The following is a 17,931-nucleotide window of genomic DNA, read 5'->3' on the forward strand; positions in this document are numbered from 1 at the left end:
CAATGTCCATATACACAGGGACTTACGGTACATTTCTCAGTGTGAGGTGATGGAGAGTACCCTAATGTGCATATACACGGGGACTTACGGTACGTTTCTCAGTGTGAGGTAAAACAAGGTACATTTCGGCCAATATACATAGGGAAATACGGTAGGGTACGGAGCGGATACGATGAAGCGGGCACTGCGTATCCACAGATAATAGCGGAACGGACAACACACAAAGCAATAACTTTCTACACCGATACACATTTTATAAAGTAATATGACCGCGACAGAGCAAAGCACATATGGCTCTTTCCGATATTACCGCCTTGAGGTCCAGCACGCCGTCCTCAGCTTCCTGCAGCAGGGAGACGAACTTACTGGTGAGGAGCCCCAGACTCTTCTCATGGCGGCTCGGCGTGACCGGACACTGCGCGGGATCCGCCATACCAGTACCGCGCGACTGGGGGCGGAGCCTCCGGTCAGCTGCTTCAACTGCCAGCCCAGTGGCCGTTACGTTCGCAAAGCACGCTGGGAGAGGGCGGAGCAATTCGCTGATTGGTTTAGGGGCCGACTGTAAATGTCATTCATTGTAACGTTCTAGCTGACCTGAAAAATAAGGGATCGTCTATAAAATCACACAGAGTAAAAAATGAGGGTCTGTCTGCTAATATCCTTCATTGAGAGGAGAATAAGGGACCGTCTGTAAATATCATATGAGGGGTAAATAGAACAAACATGTGAGAGGAGGTATAAATGGGGTTTGTATGGGTCACCCCTAGATGCAGCTCCATACAGAATGAATGGGGGCGCCTCCAGCTGTGAGAGGGCCTGCTAAAGTGGGAGCTAATCACAATATATACATAATAATATAAAATAAACATCAGGATTTCATGGCAAACTCATAACAGGCCATATACTAAAAAAAAGAAAAATGCAAATCTTTCCATAAAATATACCAAGCAAGGCCATGAAGCTCAAACCCTTCCCATATAATCACCCTGAGCAGGGGAAGACACAGAAGGGAGACCTGCTGTTCCTCCATTCCCCAGTCCTGACCCCACTGATATCCTGAATATCATTCACCACGGGAAGGATTTCTCTGTATACCCGACACCCAGTATTTAAAGTGTAATATCCCACCACCGCACGAACCATAAAAAATCTCTAATGCCCCATATACCGCCTCCGTATAACTCTGGGTATACGTATGTGTCTCCGTATGTGACTGGGAATACTTAGAGCCGTCCTCTTATTCTACATTGGAGCAGAAAGTGCCCCATGATGTCTTCTGCTTCTCTACATTCCGGTCTCGGCACACACAGAGTCTCCTGAGGGCCGATGCTGAGAAATCCTCAAGTAAATTTACCATGAAAGGTGAGTCCAGTCCCTAAACTTCATGGGAATCCTTTCCATATTATTTCATCTCAGCCCCTCCCTGGACTTGGCCAATCCCTAACTTCCTGAGCAGTAAGCCCGAGTGTGACGCAGGGTAAAAAACACCGTGCTGAAAGCGGTAACCCCGAGCCTCACTCCGGGTAGCCAAAAAATAAACCCTTACCTGCTCCCATCGGCGTAATACTAAAAGATTACCTTAAGGGCTAGTATTTCTTTACTCATTGCAAAGACACATATTCCACATATATATGATTTTTAGTCCCTTGTTATTGGACAGTAACAGGAAATGAAAGTACATTTTGATAATCATCTATACCAGCAAACCTAGAATAGCTTTATTACGTCATTTGCCTATACCAGATCCATTCCAGGTTTGCTGGATCGCCCAGGTTCACTGATGAAAGTGTTTTCCAGCCTTTAATTAAGCAGGCCCATTATCCCTGTGGCTCCACATTAAGGATTCCTTATGACAGACATAGATGATAATATGCTTTCATTGAGGCATCTTACCAGCGAACCCGTTTGGTGGATTCCAGGATTTACGCTATGATCCAAACATATGGAGAGATTACCTCTGAGCCACAGATGGAGTGTGCAAAGATTTGTGGCTTGAATGTAATAAGCACTATAATATACCCTAAGGGACCAGCAGCAGGGTTCCCCTCCAAGGTGACCTTTAGAAACCATAAATGGGGACTTCACCTGGACGGTGGACAGCCAGAGATTTACTCCAGCCAGGTAGGTGGTTACACCAGTGTGGAGAGTATACAGCAGGAGAAAGAAGGAGCACTCCTGAGAATGGGAGGGGAAAGGGATAACCCACTATGTGGTGACATGGAGCAGACACCAAAAACACCTATAAATGCCTGCACAGGTATTTGCTAATTCAAATGTTTTTTTGCCTAAAAAGGGATCCTGGATGCCTAGCTGTGCATAGTAGGTGTTGAGGAGCCCATGTTTTATACCGCAGATCAGAACATTGTCCTGCCATTTGTCTGGGATCATTTGTGGCTCTCCTCATTGTATATGCTAAAATAGGATAGTACTCTGTACTAGGCTACTACAACTGCCTGCACTACTTCCATAGCGCATTACAAGCAGTAAAGAGATTTGGATCTATATTGATGGATAACAGTTAGGTCATATCAATCACAGTTTATTAAACACACATCACATTGGTGGGCACAAAGATTTCTAATCACACAACAACATATAAAGTGCATCACATTGTGGAATCATCAGCACACGGGCTCTGATTGAATCCACTGCACATCAGATAACTTTCCCTGGGTTCATAAGGTTCTTGGGGTCCAATGTAGCTTTAATCTGCTTCATGACATCAATACCAACTTCACCCACTTCCTCCCGCAGCAATTTTCGTTTTCCTATTCCGATTCCATGTTCCCCTGTGCAGGTTCCATTAAGAGAAAGCGCCCTCCTGCAGGAAAGGGCAATATATAGTCAGTGATAACAGAAGGATATTAATATGTATAAATAATGTGTAACAAACATAACTGCTTTTCTGGTATATTGTAGTCCTGATGAAGGAGAACCAATGCTTTATATCTTGGCCCATCGCTACAGCTTGGCATTCTCCAGCTTTAGTCTATATCCGTTTATGGATAGTTAGAAAGTCTTTTAGTGGAGACAAAGTTTTCCCTATATATATATCAGGGTGTGGGAGGGTGCTATATTATTTTGTTTTCTAATCTAAATAAGATGGGCACATGTCATATCCTAGTGGTATTCCAATTTGTATTCCTTTTGTTTTTATAATATTATGCCAAATTTAATGCAGAATCCTCAACCCACCAAGCAATGTTGTCAACCATCCATTGATAGAAACTTTCAAATTGTGAAGCTGCCCAACTTTTATAACAGCTACTACAGGGCAAAGAGGTTTACTAAACCCAAATATTCTGATTCTCTTTAAAATCTTTAGAAAAACACACACATATGACTTTGGTAAACCTTCTTCTTTCAATGTTGTTCCTGGACCATTTTATCACCCTAAATTCCACGGTCAGTGTGTCAGCTATGATATATATATTCATATTATATACTATGCCAACTAGACCAGTCCACTGCTTCCAGTGCGTGCCACTTGGCTGAGCTGTAAGCAAAAGATGCAGAGAAACATGACCATCGTTTTTATGGTCATGTTCTCTAATGGTATTTAATATTGGCTCCAATTAGTTTGTACATGTGGCCCCAGGAACACACAGACATATAGGTATCACACAGTATTTTATGTGGGGACTGGGAACAGGGAATGTTCCCACTAGTTGTATTTTTTATTTATAAAGCTGCAGCACACTAAAGCAGACAATCAGTTGAGCTCATCTCAGGCAACAATGTAGCAAGCATATAGCAATCCCCAACATTGTTTACCAATCCTCCCTGGTGATTAAGCCGGCGATGACTGCTGTACTTTCCTATGGAGAAGAGCACAGGGGGCTGCTGCTCACTCATCCTCCCCTCTCCATAGAGCAGAACCGCATTGTGTGTTTACAGTGCTCATTCATTCCCCGGTCACTAGAAATAATCACAAAAGATTGTTTCCAGTGCAGAAATCTGACATGTGTATGACATCTGTACAGGGCCTAATATATTCTAAAAGGTGGCAGTAACCAAACTAATCATTTACAGTTGTTGAATGTGAAGAGAGCTGAAGACTTCTTACCGGGCTAGTCTGTCTGTGAATTCCTTCACCTTATGTACTTCAGCCTTATCGTTCAGGTCAAGCACCATAATGCAGTGAAAATTTCCATCACCAACATGGCCGGCTATTGGACCTGCCAAGACACAATGCATGAATTAAAACATAGAATCTGATCTTTGTAACCATTGTTTCATGCTCTTCATGGTCTTGAACTACTGAACCTATTAATACCCTTCTTATTTTTAAAGGTTTCAGTAATGCCTACCTTCACTACACCAGGTTGCTTAGATTAAATTCTTTCAGCCTCTCCTGATATGTTTTATCCCTCAGACATTTCACCAGTTTTGATGCCTGTCTCTGGAATTGTTCTGTTTTATCAATATTTATAATAGGAGTAAGGTCCCTTGACCTGGATAACATATTCTATATGAGTTCAAACTAAAGATCTATATAGAGGAATCAGGACCTCCTTCCCCCTGCTGGTGACCCCTCTAGCGATGGTGACCCCACAATTCTATCTATATAGAGGAATCAGGACCTCCTTCCCCCTGCTGGTGACCCCTCTAGTGATGGTGACCCCACAATTCTATCTATATAGGGGTACAGGACCTCCTTCCTCCTGCTGGTGACCCCTCTAGTGATGGTGACCCCACAATTCTATCTATATAGAGGAATCAGGACCTCCTTCCTCCTGCCGGTGACCCCTCTAGTGATGGTGACCCCACAATTCTATCTATATAGAGGGATCAGGACCTCCTGCCGGTGACCCCTCTAGTGATGGTGACCCCACAATTCCTTCTATATAGAGGAATCAGGACCTCCTTCCTCCTGCTGGTGACCCCTCTAGTGATGGTGACTCCACAATTCTATCTATATAGGGGAATCAGGACCTGATTCCTGATTGAGTTATATAATCAACACTTTAGTTTGCTTTCCCCAGTGCCTGGGCACACTGTCTGCACATTTTGTAACAATCTGAAAGCACTGACAAATCTTATTCCTCTTTAGTTATGGCCAACATTGTCCCCCCAATAATATACTTCTTTAGAGAACTATTTTGCATTTTGAAACAAAGAATTGCAGTTTCTACTGTTTTGACCAGTCTTTCTGCTTGCCCGTCAAGGTTTAAACATTGAAAGATAGAGACCAACTGACATGCTTCAAGAAAGTAACAGGCGTGTTTCAGTCTTTAGGAAATACCAACTGTGCCTTTGACCAGATATGGCAAAAGTTCCAGGACTTTGTTTCTGCTCAGAGATTCAGAACTTTAAGCCACAAGGTTGGAAACCTGAGACTTTTTACAAGAGAGGCTGGACACAGGTTTGAGTTATAAGTCATTAAAGGTACAAATATTGGCAATCTGCTTTTTCCAAACTGTGGCAGGCATCACACAGGTTGGTAAGACAATTAATCACTTTTTCATTTTATCACTTGTTCTGGATTTCCTCGCCACAAGCCAGTTTGACAGAGGTTGTTGCTAGGCTTTGTAGCGTCTGTCACTAAATACAGCCTTCCTAATAGTTATAACCTCTGCCATAAGGATATCCAAATTACCATTCCTGAGGGCCGTGATTTTCCTGGATAGGGTAGTTCTGGTATTCAAGCTGGGGTTTACCCCCAAGGTGTCCTCCGTTTATGATGTGAACCAGCAAATTGTACTGCCTTCCTTCTTCAATGAAGGTAGATAGAACCTAAGTCGATCCCTTGAATTTGGCAAGACTCCTAAAATGTACCTGGAAAAGATGGCTCCCCTAAAGCATCTGAACAATTGTTGTGATCCCAACAGGGAAGAACAAAGTGCAAATGAGCATCAAGCCAAATTATTACTTTGCGGATAAGGAAAACAAGCAACTAGGGAGAAGAGCTCACCATCTCCCTAGGGAGTCGCAGCTCACAAGAAGTCTGTTCACCTGGGCAGCCACCTGCAGAATTCCACCTGAGACGGTCTGCAAGGCAGCACCATGGTCATCCCTCTATTTGTTTAAAATAACTACAGTGTAGAACCTGCAGCCCTAAAAACTGTTCAGTTTGGTTGAAGTGTTTTGTTTTCTTAAGCAACCTACCCATTCTCTGGTTATGTGCCAACATGGAAATCGCTAGATAACTAAAAATCTGTGCTAGATACCTACAATAATGTTCCTTGGATTGAATCCCCAGAAACCTCTGGAGAAACTATGGTTCAGAAACACTGCTCTACACCAATGCTAATCGAAGATCACTCTATAATTTGTAGGCAGATCTAGAGGGTTCATTTGATTTTCAATAATGGCAATTTCACCTCTCTTATACTTTGTCTTTTATATAGTGCGTAGCATGCTACAGATCAGAAATTGTGTGATAATGATTCCAATGGGGAGACATATTGCTAATATATTTCTGTGGGGAGGTTACATATGTGTAATAATATAGGATAAGAATCCCACCTGTCAGACGAGACTGCAGGAGATCTTCTTTAGTGTCCACTATGATTCTGGGGAGCTGAGAGATTGGGACACATACATCTGTAGAATAGGCCTGAAATCACAAAACCAACAGTATATTCTGATTACAGCTGGTGGTATCTATATTGGACGGAGCTCATTTTTATTTTACTCATTACTAGTATTTCCTCATTACTAGTATTTCCTACTAGTACTAGCATTACTAAGTATTTCCACAGAAATGTGCTAAGCCCACACAGTAAATGGCAGCATCTGCATCCAGTATTTCACTAGAGGTACTTAGACCCCTGAACCTTAAACCCATATGAGCTTGGTAGATCTAGTTGTTGCATCTATGCAATTGTTGACAATAGGTGACAAAGAGACACCTAAATGTGGCAGAGTGACCAGATGAAGTGAGTGAACGACTCCTGTGCCAAAGCCTGTCTCCATTATTCTGTATTAAATCTCTTTATATTATATGGCTGGATATATGCATACTGGGAATATGTCAGCAAATTGCAATACAAGTAAAATTCACCCGCACCATTTATTTATTGCAAATAATACATCAAATTGTACTCGCCTGGCATCCAGGACGCAGGGCCAGTGCTGCGTAAAATGCATTGTGTCGGGCCGTCCACAACCGGTTCCTCTCCTCCTGTTCTCGGGCCCATGTGAAGTCTGAGCCACCATTCAGCTGTATTATTTCCCCTGCATGATACAGAAGACTATCAAAGGTGCATTTCATAATGCAAGCAGCCTGGGGAAGCCAATATCCTATCACACATAATATGTGTATACATTGAATCAGACAATCTGGACCATGTGTACCTACCTGTCTGCTTTAGTTGCTCCTTTACGGCGGCTTCCGTGCCATGGAACTCCAAGAACAGGGTCGGTAAGATGGAGTAGTTTAAACCATTAAATTTATTACAGGCATTAACCATGACATCATCTAAAAACTCTGTGCAGAGACAGAAAGCATACAAATATCACTGTGTGCTCAGGAATATTAGCTGTAATCTCTCTAGATATATTCAGCACCTAGTCACTCTCATTATAATTATAGACATACCATCTCTAAGCTGCATATATAAATTAGTGAATTATAGGAAAACATTTGCTCTGCATGTTACTCATTCCTACAGAAATGTATATTGACCTATAGGAGGACCATATGTGACAGGGGAAAATGAAGGCCTCCCATGGATGCATACCTGAAATGGCAGGTGAAAACACCAATACACCTAACTCACTCATAGCTAGGAACCCCAGTAAGGGCTGCAACCCCATGATTTTGTTCTCTTTTCTATCAGATTTACTCAATCACATGAAATTACAACTCACCAATTCTGGCAATAGGGATTCCACATTGTAGGATCTGTACTGTGCTGTCCACCGCAGCCTGGATGTTCGGGAAGGCACACACAGCTGCCACCGTGGCCTCTGGCACCCCATACAGGCGCAGTGTTGCTCTGGTTATGATGCCCAATGTCCCTTCCGAGCCCACAAAAAGGTTGGTAAGGTTATAACCTGCTGAGGTTTTCCTGCAACAAAAAGCAATGGAAAACAATGAACAAAGGACAACGTTTCAGAAAAACAAATGGGCAGAGAGCCTTTCTGTTCTAGGCAATATTTCATTACCATTATACTGCACAAGCCCCCAACCAACACCATTTACTGTTACAATATATATATGTATACAAAGTATAATATACGTACCATGAACCACATCCATCATGTATGTGATGTCCAATAAACAATAAGACTTGACATCCAAGTCTTTACACTATGAGGTTAAAGACGTTATCATCAGTGTGTTGCATTTTCTGCACTTCCCCCTTATGGAGGATATATCATAGCTGTAATGTGTTCTATATTACAGCCTTTCTGCAGCCAATAATTAATCAAGAGGAAATCAAGGCTTTACATCATTTTCTAGATTTACAATATTAGAAACTTCCTGACAAACTTCAGTCTCTAACAATGTCAAATATACCATGATTTAGATAACTGGGTGAGAAATGTTCTATGCATAGCAAGAAAGAGGCATGCTTTAATCAAGGTAAGAAAGTGAATTGGTTAAAGTGTCATGACAGGTGGACAAAAAGATTATTATTACACAAGTAACATACCTGAACCTTCTGTCTTTCCCCGCAGTATCCAGGACTCGTCCATCAGATAGAACCACCTCCAGATTAATAACATTGTCACGCATTGTGCCATAACGTACTGCATTTGTCCCAGATGCGCTTGTGGCAGCCATGCCACACAGGGATGCATCAGCACCTGGATCTGAAAAGTCAAAGTGAGATGTCCTAAAATCTGCCCCCATCACATCAGTGTACATTCTAGGGATGTGTCTCCTGATGCCTCGGAAGGGCCACACCTAATATTAATACTTTATTATATTTTATATAATGGTTTATTGTTGCTCCTGCTGTATACTGCGATCTTCTTATTCCTGTACATGGACTGAGCACCTTACCTAAACGTCATACTCACCAGTTGTGCCAAGAGTGAGTGCTGCGTACATGAGGTCAATTATTTTTATTCAGAAAGCGGGGTATAAGCTAAAATGATGAATTTTTTTTTACTTATGTTAAGGTGGTGCCAGAAAACCATTTGAGGGCTGGGAATGGCCCTCGTGCTATGGGGTTTTTTTGTCCCATTCATGCACAATTACCCCAGTGACACCTCATCTCCCTCTTGTATTGAAACCACCACCATCTTATAAGCAGTCACATAAAGGGTACCTGTCAAAATACTCAATGTGTGGTTTGTGATGCAGAACATGATATTTTATTTATGGAATTGCTGCAACAGAAGTTAAGATGCCAACCCTGACTGGATGATATTTATTTTGCTTTGTCTCTTAGTAAACTATAGCTTTATTTTCTTCCTGTTTTACCAATTCTTCATCCATGTCAATATTCAAGGCTTGTTTTCTAATATTTGCTTAGTTTGCTCATGGAGTAATACCACAATGGCAACACCTAGGAGGTAGGCACATAGGTATATCAGTGTATAACTTTCACCTGTGAATTGATAAATATAGAGTCAGTACATAAAGGCAAATGGTTTGGATTCAGAATCTGGAGACTTCCTCTTACCTACAGGAAACCAGAGGCCGCTGTCCCGCAGGTAAGTGTTCAGGGATTTACGTGTGACACCTGGCTCTACAGTCACATGGAAATCCTCAGTGTTCACGTTCAGTACCTTGTCCATGTTAGTCATATTGAAGCAGACACCACCCTAGCAAGGAGAGTAAGAGGAGAGATCATGGTCCAGGTAATCATTATTATATACTGTATATCTGTCACTCACAGGAGCTTACAATATATTGGACCATAGTATAAAGCTACACACACTTCCAACGGTTCCAATGGCCGTTATCGAATAAGAATCTGAAGTGTGTACAGCGTGCGTCGGTAATTCTCTGAATGACCCTCCTGGCGGATCCATGGACGATGAACGACGAACGATCCTAATGCAAGGGAAGAGGGGGAGCGCACAGCAGGGTGCTGCTCCGTGGTTCTTCTTCTTCCCTCTACATAAAGCAGAATGGTGCTGTATGTCCAGCATTGTTCATGGATCGTGAAGTGCTTAGTCATTGGAAAGGATCGTGCTTAAGGTTAGTTTGTGGGAGACAACCTACCAGTATGTAATACTGGGCCTATGGGGAGAACATACAAACTCCATGCAGATAGTGTCTTTAAACTTGTAACTTGAGCCAATATGATGCTTCTATCTCTACAGGATTGCAATGTCATTGGTTGATGATCAAACTGATGAGATTTATGTGAATTTAGAAGATAACAACGGCTGGATCCAGAGGAAGGAAGTGGGATAATGAATTGGTAAATCTGAAAAGCGTTACAATCTTCTGATAAAGATTCTTCTTGTGTTCTATGAAAAAGTTAGGAAGTGGCCAGACTTACCTTCAGTGCATTCACTCCCCCCTCCAGTCCTGTCCCTGTCCCAAAAGGTATGATGGCTACGTTGTGTGTGAAGCACAGGTTGGCCATTCTGCTGACTTGTTCCACGTTTTGTGGCCAAACGACGACATCAGGTGGCTGGCAACTATGCGGAATGAAAGGGAAAGTCATTGCAGCTTCATGTACAACTAAAATCACACCAACCCTAAAGCGGGGCCCCATACCTGTGCATTGACTCATCTCTGCCATGGTGTTCCCGCACAGTCATTGCCGTGGACACATTGGAGTCACCAACCACCGACCTCAGATCTTCCACAAACTGCCAAAACCGACAAGGTGATATATGTCACGTGGAAAATATAATGAAGGAGAAGGATACAGCGTATAGAGAGGCCATATTTACTGACAGATGATAAGGCGGGGCCCCCCATGTCTTTACTGACAGATGATACGGCGGGGCCCCTCATGTCTTTACTGACAGAAAATATGGTGGGGCCCCTCATTTCTTTACTGACAGATGATACGGTGGGGCCCCTCATGTCTTTACTGACAGATGATACGGCGGGGCCCCTCATGTCTTTACTGACAGATGATACGGCGGGGCCCCTCAAGTCTTTACTGACAGATGATATGGCAGGACCCCTCATGTCTTTACTGACAGATGATACGGCGGGGCCCCTCATGTCTTTACTGACAGATGATATGGCAGGGCCCCTCATGTCTTTACTGACAGATGATATGGCGGGGCCCCTCCAGTCTTTACTGACAGATGATAAGGCGGGGCCCCTCCAGTCTTTACTGACAGATGATATGGCGGGGCCCCTCATGTCTTTACTGACAGATAATATGGCGGGCCCCTCCAGTCTTTACTGACAGATGATATGGCGGGGCCCCTCATGTCTTTACTGACAGATAATATGGCGGGGCCCCTCATGTCTTTACTGACAGATGATATGGTGGGGCCCCTCCAGTCTTTACTGACAGATGATATGGCGGGGCCCCTCCAGTCTTTACTGATGTATATTGCAGGGGCCCTTCAATCCTTAAACTGACAATGAATAACATGGGGGAGGGGCATAGCATACTTCAGATCTTTATTGTTTAGTAACTATCTTGCAAAGCACCTAAAATGTTATAGGTTAGTACAGGTTGCTATGGGTTACTGCACTATAAATCTAGCTTGATATTATATACAGCAATACAAATATATTGGTTGCTAATGGTAACAGTTTGTAGGGGTGATACTTTGTACCTGAGGGGTGACATGGTGGAATCTCCAGTTCAATGCGGGCGTTATACAGAGACGGAGGGCATTGCGCAGCTGTCTGACAGTGTACATGGCGCTCCCCTATAGTGTCACAGAGTTCATACATTGCTGTTCTTTCTGCCTGGAGGAAGTTGTACAAGGACATTCCAGAGGCGGGTCAGGGGCAGGGCCCCAGACACATCCACCATTTAAAGGGGCCACACACTATGACCAGGAGTATGGTTTGTGTGACATTCTATAACACTGGGGTCCCATATGTATATATCTATATATGTATATATGTATCCAGTATTTTCTGTAACCCCCTAATACCAGCGGTATAAAACATATTCATCTTCTATAAAAGATATGAGGGCTGCTAACACCCTGAAGGGTAACTATTACCTGAGGACAAGTGACATGGCTGAGAATCGTGCAAACAATATCAATGTCAGCTTAGTACAGGAAGACAAAATGAACACTGGCAGCACAAATAATCAATGCTAAGGACAGACTATTAGGGTTCCACTTAAAGTAAATGAAAGTTGGTGCAAGTCAGATTTGTTTGCCAATGTGGGTACATAGCATGGAAACATTAGAGAATAGCCCAAAAAGTCCTGTGGCCCTTAGTTGCTGCGTTCAGAAATCAGAATATTTGAAGATTCCCTGCAGTCCATAGAAGAGGCTCTCCGGGTCAATGCATGGATACGTGAGCAATGTTTCAGGTCCCCAATCCTTAGATCTTCATTCTGTCCATCTTGTATGTTTGAATTGGTATTGTGCTGGCATGTCACAATATGAACAGAAAAGATAATGATTAACAGAAGTTAGGAGAAGAAAGCTGAGCCTGGTCTGTCCATTCTGCGTCCTCGCTGTTGTCTCCTCACCATGCCGGGGTTCGGGAGTAAATATAAGCCATGGAACATCCTTCTGCTCTGGGTAATTATCCTCTTGCCTCCTACTGGGGCATTTTGGCTCCTGGATGTCCTTTTTCCTCCTGGCATCACCCCTAAAGTGGCTCTGAAAAACAACAGCCATCCAGTTGTTCTGGGTAAGACATTTTCCCTTCTTGATTCAGGGATCGGTCATGGTTCTTCTAGGCCCAAAGATGGGGAGCTGGATAGACCATTGTAACTGCTTTTTATTTTAATATTACTTCTAATATTAGGTATTTATTATTGAAAATATGTTTTACTTACAATGTGCCAACACGTTGGGAGGGATGCGATCATATTTCTCACACACAATATTATTGTTTAGTTGCAAAACATTATTATTATTATTATTATTATTAATAAACAGGATTTATATAGTGCCAACATATTACACATGTCTATACCTACAGCTCCAAAGGCATTCATTGCTCACATATTGAAAATCTCTCATGAGCTCCTTAGTCACTTATCTGGGGCCACAGGCTTATAGAACATGCAATGTGGCCTAAAACTTCTGGTCTCCATCAGTGATAAATATGAAACCATGATTTATAGAACATCATTTTCCCATAATTGTTTTTTGTTCCCAATATATCTCAAACCTTACTCCTAAAGCTATTGGAACACTTTGTGAAATAATTTAATGGTAGTCACTTTGCAGCCAAACCAAGCACAGCTTTCTAACATCAGCCCACACAATGCAGGATCAGCAGTCCTGCGCTGTATGGAAAGACATTGAATGCCTGCCTTCAGACAATGGGGCCCCTGCTGCCAAGGAAGTGAGCAATAAGCCGAGTATAGCACCTCATTCTTCATCCCACTTAAACTTCACTTTCAGCTTTGATGGATAACTTAACCCATGCATTAGACCCCATTAGTCCATAGCTGACATTTTTTCTTTTTGCTAACAAAAATTGGTGAACCAAAAGCAAACAATTGGTTCTTCCACCTGTACACCACTAATTTTACCATCCTCCATATATTGGAGCTTAACAAATAACTTTTGGTTCCTCTATAGATAGAGTATGAAAAATTGTTGTCACCCTACAATGGGAAGTGTATGGCAGATACACCAAATGAAATTCAAGATAAAAAAATGAACTGATCTTTGTTTTTGTGTTTAGATTCAATTCTACTTAGCTAATAATCCATCCACACTGGGCAGTGATTGCTAAATCTCCCATGGCCTTGATCCCACAGATAACCTTTACTAAAATCTAGCAATCATTAACTAAAGATTTACATCAGCTTGTAGGTGACTTCTCATTACATTGCTGGATGATCTGTCTCCGTCTGATGAGCTCCATAATCATCTCGTGAGCCGCCTCTCTGCCTATGTGTGGCCCCGCATTGGCTGTTTATAGACACAAATAATGCCGGGAATTTTAGTAGTGGCCCTATTTCCAGCACTCCGCCTCAGCTTTTCCTTGTTACCCCAAGGCATGGACTGGAATGGTTGGATTTTCATAGAAGAATATTATTATTATTAGCCTGCGTAAAAAGGTTTAACTCAGAAGGCTACAAATGGGGAAAGAGGCAGAAGATTTTTTCTTAAATTAAAATTAAAAAAAATCTTATGCCTCTTTCTCTATTATAAGCTTGTTCCAGATTGAATGTGAAGCAAAACCTCTTTGTTTCCATATGAAAAGGTTTTATATCTAATGAGAAGGAAAAATGTCCTCAATTGTTTCAATAAATTTCAAGGTTGGCCCCTGACTTGGTCTAAGTTTTTAATTTTGGCCCCCTGTGTATTTGAGTTTGACACCCCTGTCATATAGTGTAAGTTATCTTTTCCACATTCAGTAATTGATATAAATAACGTCATGTCTGTCACCTTTCAGTGCCTGGCTTGTTTGGGAATCAACTAGAAGCAAAAGTTGATAAAGAAGAAGTTGTGAATTGGATGTGCTATCGCAAAACTGAAGAATTTTTTACTTTGTGGCTGAACCTGAATATGTTTCTTCCTCTTGGAATAGATTGCTGGATAGATAACATCAGGTACGAGTGGACAATTGCTGAGTCAGACATTATTATTTCTGGTCATAGGTATCTGTACTGGGATGTAGTCATGTCGTTTTCTCTCAATGGTGGATGGACAAAGTAATATTTCCAGGAAAGGCAGCCATCATAATTCATCTTGTAACTATTAAAAACAGAATTTATTCAGCCTGTAACTTGTGAGGACAGAAAATGGCAATTCCAAAGCACCGTCTTACATGTTTTTTGGTTGTTGTAGACTATTTGCTACAGCTCCTACTGACAAGTTATGCAGGATGCCCCGAGCACATGGGCTGTAGTGGTAACTAAACTCTTTACCACAAAGTGCAGCCAGGTCACTCTTCCAAAGGGATGGCAGACATGGTAAGCTTTGGTGGGGAGACAGCTAAAAGCAACCAATATAGTCACAAAGTAAGCAGAGATAAGGGCGGATGTCAGGCATATCAGTAATCCAGGCAAAGGTCACAGAAGGGGGCAGCTGAAGGCATTTTCAGTGATCCAGGCAAAGGTCAGGGCAGGAGGCAGGGAAGATTAGGGTTCAGTGGTAGGGGTGCAGATCACCAGGCACTAGAAAGGGGCATGAAGTCACAGCACTAGGTACTAGTAGAGGCTTTAGTAGCTTCTGGTCTTTCCATGTGGTCCCTACTCACAGGACAATAACTGTGGAGGCACTGCTGCTACCTGACACACTCACCATGGAATGTACCTGGAGGTAGCAGGTAGGAGTGCCCACAACACAGGAGGTACATGCTGCTGTGGGCCAGGCTGCAAGGAACTAGCACAAAATCTTCCAAGTAAGGTGGTACCTTCCCTGTCAACAGTCATCCCCCAATACTTCTTGGATGGCCACGATATTGAACAGACGTATAGAAGACATGGGAAATGTGAAGGACAAATTGATACTTGTATGGAGCCTCTAATATTCTCAGCATGATGTCCACCTTTCTATACCAAATCTATAGCAAATTGCCATATGTGCAGGGTTTGGCAGTACCTGTTATTATGCCGCTCCTATAAATGCCCCATATTATGCCTTTCTATTGGTGGGCAGCTTTATTTTGCTATACATTTCTTCTTTCTATTCACAGAGTTGTTTATAACAAGACAACAAGAACAGCTTCTAATGCCCCTGGAGTGGATGTCTGTGTCCCTGGGTTCGGAAAGACGTTTTCTGTTGAATATCTGGATAAAAGCAAGTTAGCTGGTGAGAAGTTGATAAATCTATAATGTCTTGTAATTAATGTTTGCTGTGAAATGCTATGTAAGATTTCGTGTCTTTGTTATTAAGGTCAGTTTAAATGGCCTTGTCCATTTTCTTTCTGTACCTGAGGCAGATTTCAGGTGAAAGGTGAGGTTGTGGCATGGTTACTGCTTCCTCACACCCAGCCCAACATTCACAAGACAGTAACAAAGGTCTCAAAGAGGCTCTAACCCCCCCACACTCTATCCAACACTAAAAGAAAAATGTTGTGACTCCAATTTTTGGTATTTTCTGGTAAAGTGAAAATGATTTTGTACTTTTTATTGACATATTAAACATTGTTTTCTGTTCTTACAGGCTATTTGCACACCCTTGTACAAAACTTGGTGAACAATGGTTACGTGAGAGACGCAACAGTGCGGGCAGCACCTTATGACTGGAGAATTGCACCAAGTAAGTGTAAACAATTTGCAATATACTCACAGCAGAAGATTGGAGGAGTTGTTCTTTGTACAGCCGGCCACATTCCTACTGACCAGGGAACTAGTTGGTCTTCATTGTCACTTTGGGTGATTTCTATATCTTTGATGTCTAGCTAGTATTAGTCACATTCAAGTGGGCTGATTCTGCCAGTCTCCCAATAATCTTAGCATCAAAGTTCTAGTTGTAATCTCAGGGGCCACATGAACAGTATTCAATAATCTCTTCCTGTATTTGACAGATGGACAGAAAGAATACTTTGAAAGACTGCAGAAACTCATAGAAGACATGCACAAAGAATATCAGAAACCAATTTTTCTCACTGGACACAGTATTGGCAATCTGTATATTCTTTATTTTTTGAATCATCAGCCTCTGCAGTGGAAAAAGAAATATATTAAAGGATTTATCTCACTCGGAGCACCATGGGGGGGAGCAGTAAAGCCAATGCTGGTACTCATGTCAGGTAAGTCTCATCATGCTAAATGTACACAGCGTGTTCCCTATGAACTTGCTGCAGTACAATTCACTATGTCACATATTAAGGGTGAGGTGATACTGTGACAATAACACCAACACCGTACCTACAATACCTTACCTGTGCAGCAAAAACATTGCCTCCGGTATTATTAATATGATGAAAGCTTCACAAGGTATTCAGCGAAACAGATTTCCTTTAGGTTTTACATTTCCATTGTTCTAGGTGATCACAATCTCAGGAGTTTAGCAGAAGTAATAAATATTTTTTTAATAAAGATTTTGTTTTCTGGAATGGGCATGATTTTTTTGTCCTTTACTCACAGGAGACAATCATGGGATTCCAATGGTTTCAAACATTAAAATTCGTGAAGAACAACGAATGACAACCACAAACCCCTGGATGCTGCCAACAAACCTGGCTTGGCCTGAATCCCATGTCTTCATTTCCACCCCATCCTATAACTATACATATAAGGACTACCAAAAGTTCTTCAAGGACATTGGCTTTGAGGATGGCTGGTATATGTGGGAAGATACAAAGGGCCTTTTAGATGGGCTGCCGGCCCCAGGTGTGGAGACCTATTGCATCTATGGAACAGGTCATCCTACAGCAGAGACATATATTTATGGTGATGGTTTTCCCAACGAGCCACCAATAGATATCAAGTATACGGATGGGGATGACACTGTGCACAAGAGAAGCCTGGAACTGTGTAAACGCTGGAAGACCCAACAGGTGGAGAACGTTCATGTTATTGAGCTACATGGGATGGATCATCTCAGCATGGTCTTCAGCAACCGAACTTTAAATGTCATTAATGAGATCTTACTAGGAAATGACCATTAAACTCCAAGTGCCTCGTGTACATACTGTGCTATGGTGGTCCTATCTACAGAACAAACATATTTACACTATGAAGGTGGCAAGCATTATTGTCTGCTGCTTTGTACATGCTCATTGATGGTGAACCAATGTCAACGTGTCTTGTCATTATTGTTTCTATTGAAAATGTCATACAGTGTAAAACACATATGTGTATATATATCACATGCCTCATTCATCAGGTGATACCTGCCCAGGTGATACCTGCATCATCATCAGATGATACCTGCCCAGGTGATACCTGCATCATCATCAGATGATACCTGCCCAGGTGATACGGTGAATATACATTATCGCACGCT

At 42.2% G+C, this 17,931-nt stretch overlaps 3 protein-coding genes across 5 annotated transcripts in view; 1 reads left to right on the top strand and 2 right to left on the bottom strand.

The window, feature by feature from the left end:
* E2F4 (E2F transcription factor 4) overlaps positions 1–544 on the bottom strand; it is an 11,958-nt gene extending 11,414 nt beyond the window's left edge. The window contains exon 1 of one of the 3 annotated variants that reach the window (XR_011922263.1): positions 311–544. Coding sequence is in view for 2 of the 3 variants with exons in the window: in XM_072422705.1 (XP_072278806.1) it covers positions 311–433 (123 nt within the window). In the remaining variant the exon portion in view is untranslated. The remainder of the gene's footprint in view (positions 1–310) is intronic. The other 2 variants (XM_072422705.1, XM_072422707.1) reach the window with 2 other exon arrangements.
* Positions 545–2,523: 1,979 nt separating this feature from the next.
* Positions 2,524–11,818, bottom strand: LDHD (lactate dehydrogenase D). Its single transcript, XM_072422703.1, has 11 exons — positions 11,659–11,818; positions 10,631–10,725; positions 10,410–10,551; positions 9,582–9,723; positions 8,604–8,763; positions 7,816–8,015; positions 7,304–7,432; positions 7,052–7,179; positions 6,469–6,559; positions 4,067–4,178; positions 2,524–2,821 (listed from the first exon to the last, which is right to left on the bottom strand). Exons 1-11 carry the CDS (start codon positions 11,743–11,745, stop codon positions 2,656–2,658), a joined length of 1,452 nt encoding a protein of 483 aa, XP_072278804.1. The 5' UTR covers positions 11,746–11,818; the 3' UTR covers positions 2,524–2,655.
* Positions 11,819–12,482: 664 nt separating this feature from the next.
* Positions 12,483–17,719, top strand: LCAT (lecithin-cholesterol acyltransferase). The gene is made up of 6 exons (XM_072422704.1): positions 12,483–12,703; positions 14,429–14,585; positions 15,674–15,789; positions 16,144–16,239; positions 16,508–16,732; positions 17,070–17,719. The coding sequence occupies exons 1-6, from the start codon at positions 12,541–12,543 to the stop codon at positions 17,591–17,593; spliced, it is 1,281 nt and encodes a 426-aa protein (XP_072278805.1). The 5' UTR covers positions 12,483–12,540; the 3' UTR covers positions 17,594–17,719.
* Positions 17,720–17,931: the final 212 nt, after the last annotated feature.

The sequence above is a fragment of the Pyxicephalus adspersus genome, chromosome 9 (genome assembly GCF_032062135.1).
Source record: "Pyxicephalus adspersus chromosome 9, UCB_Pads_2.0, whole genome shotgun sequence".
In the NCBI taxonomy this organism is placed as follows: domain Eukaryota; kingdom Metazoa; phylum Chordata; class Amphibia; order Anura; family Pyxicephalidae; genus Pyxicephalus; species Pyxicephalus adspersus.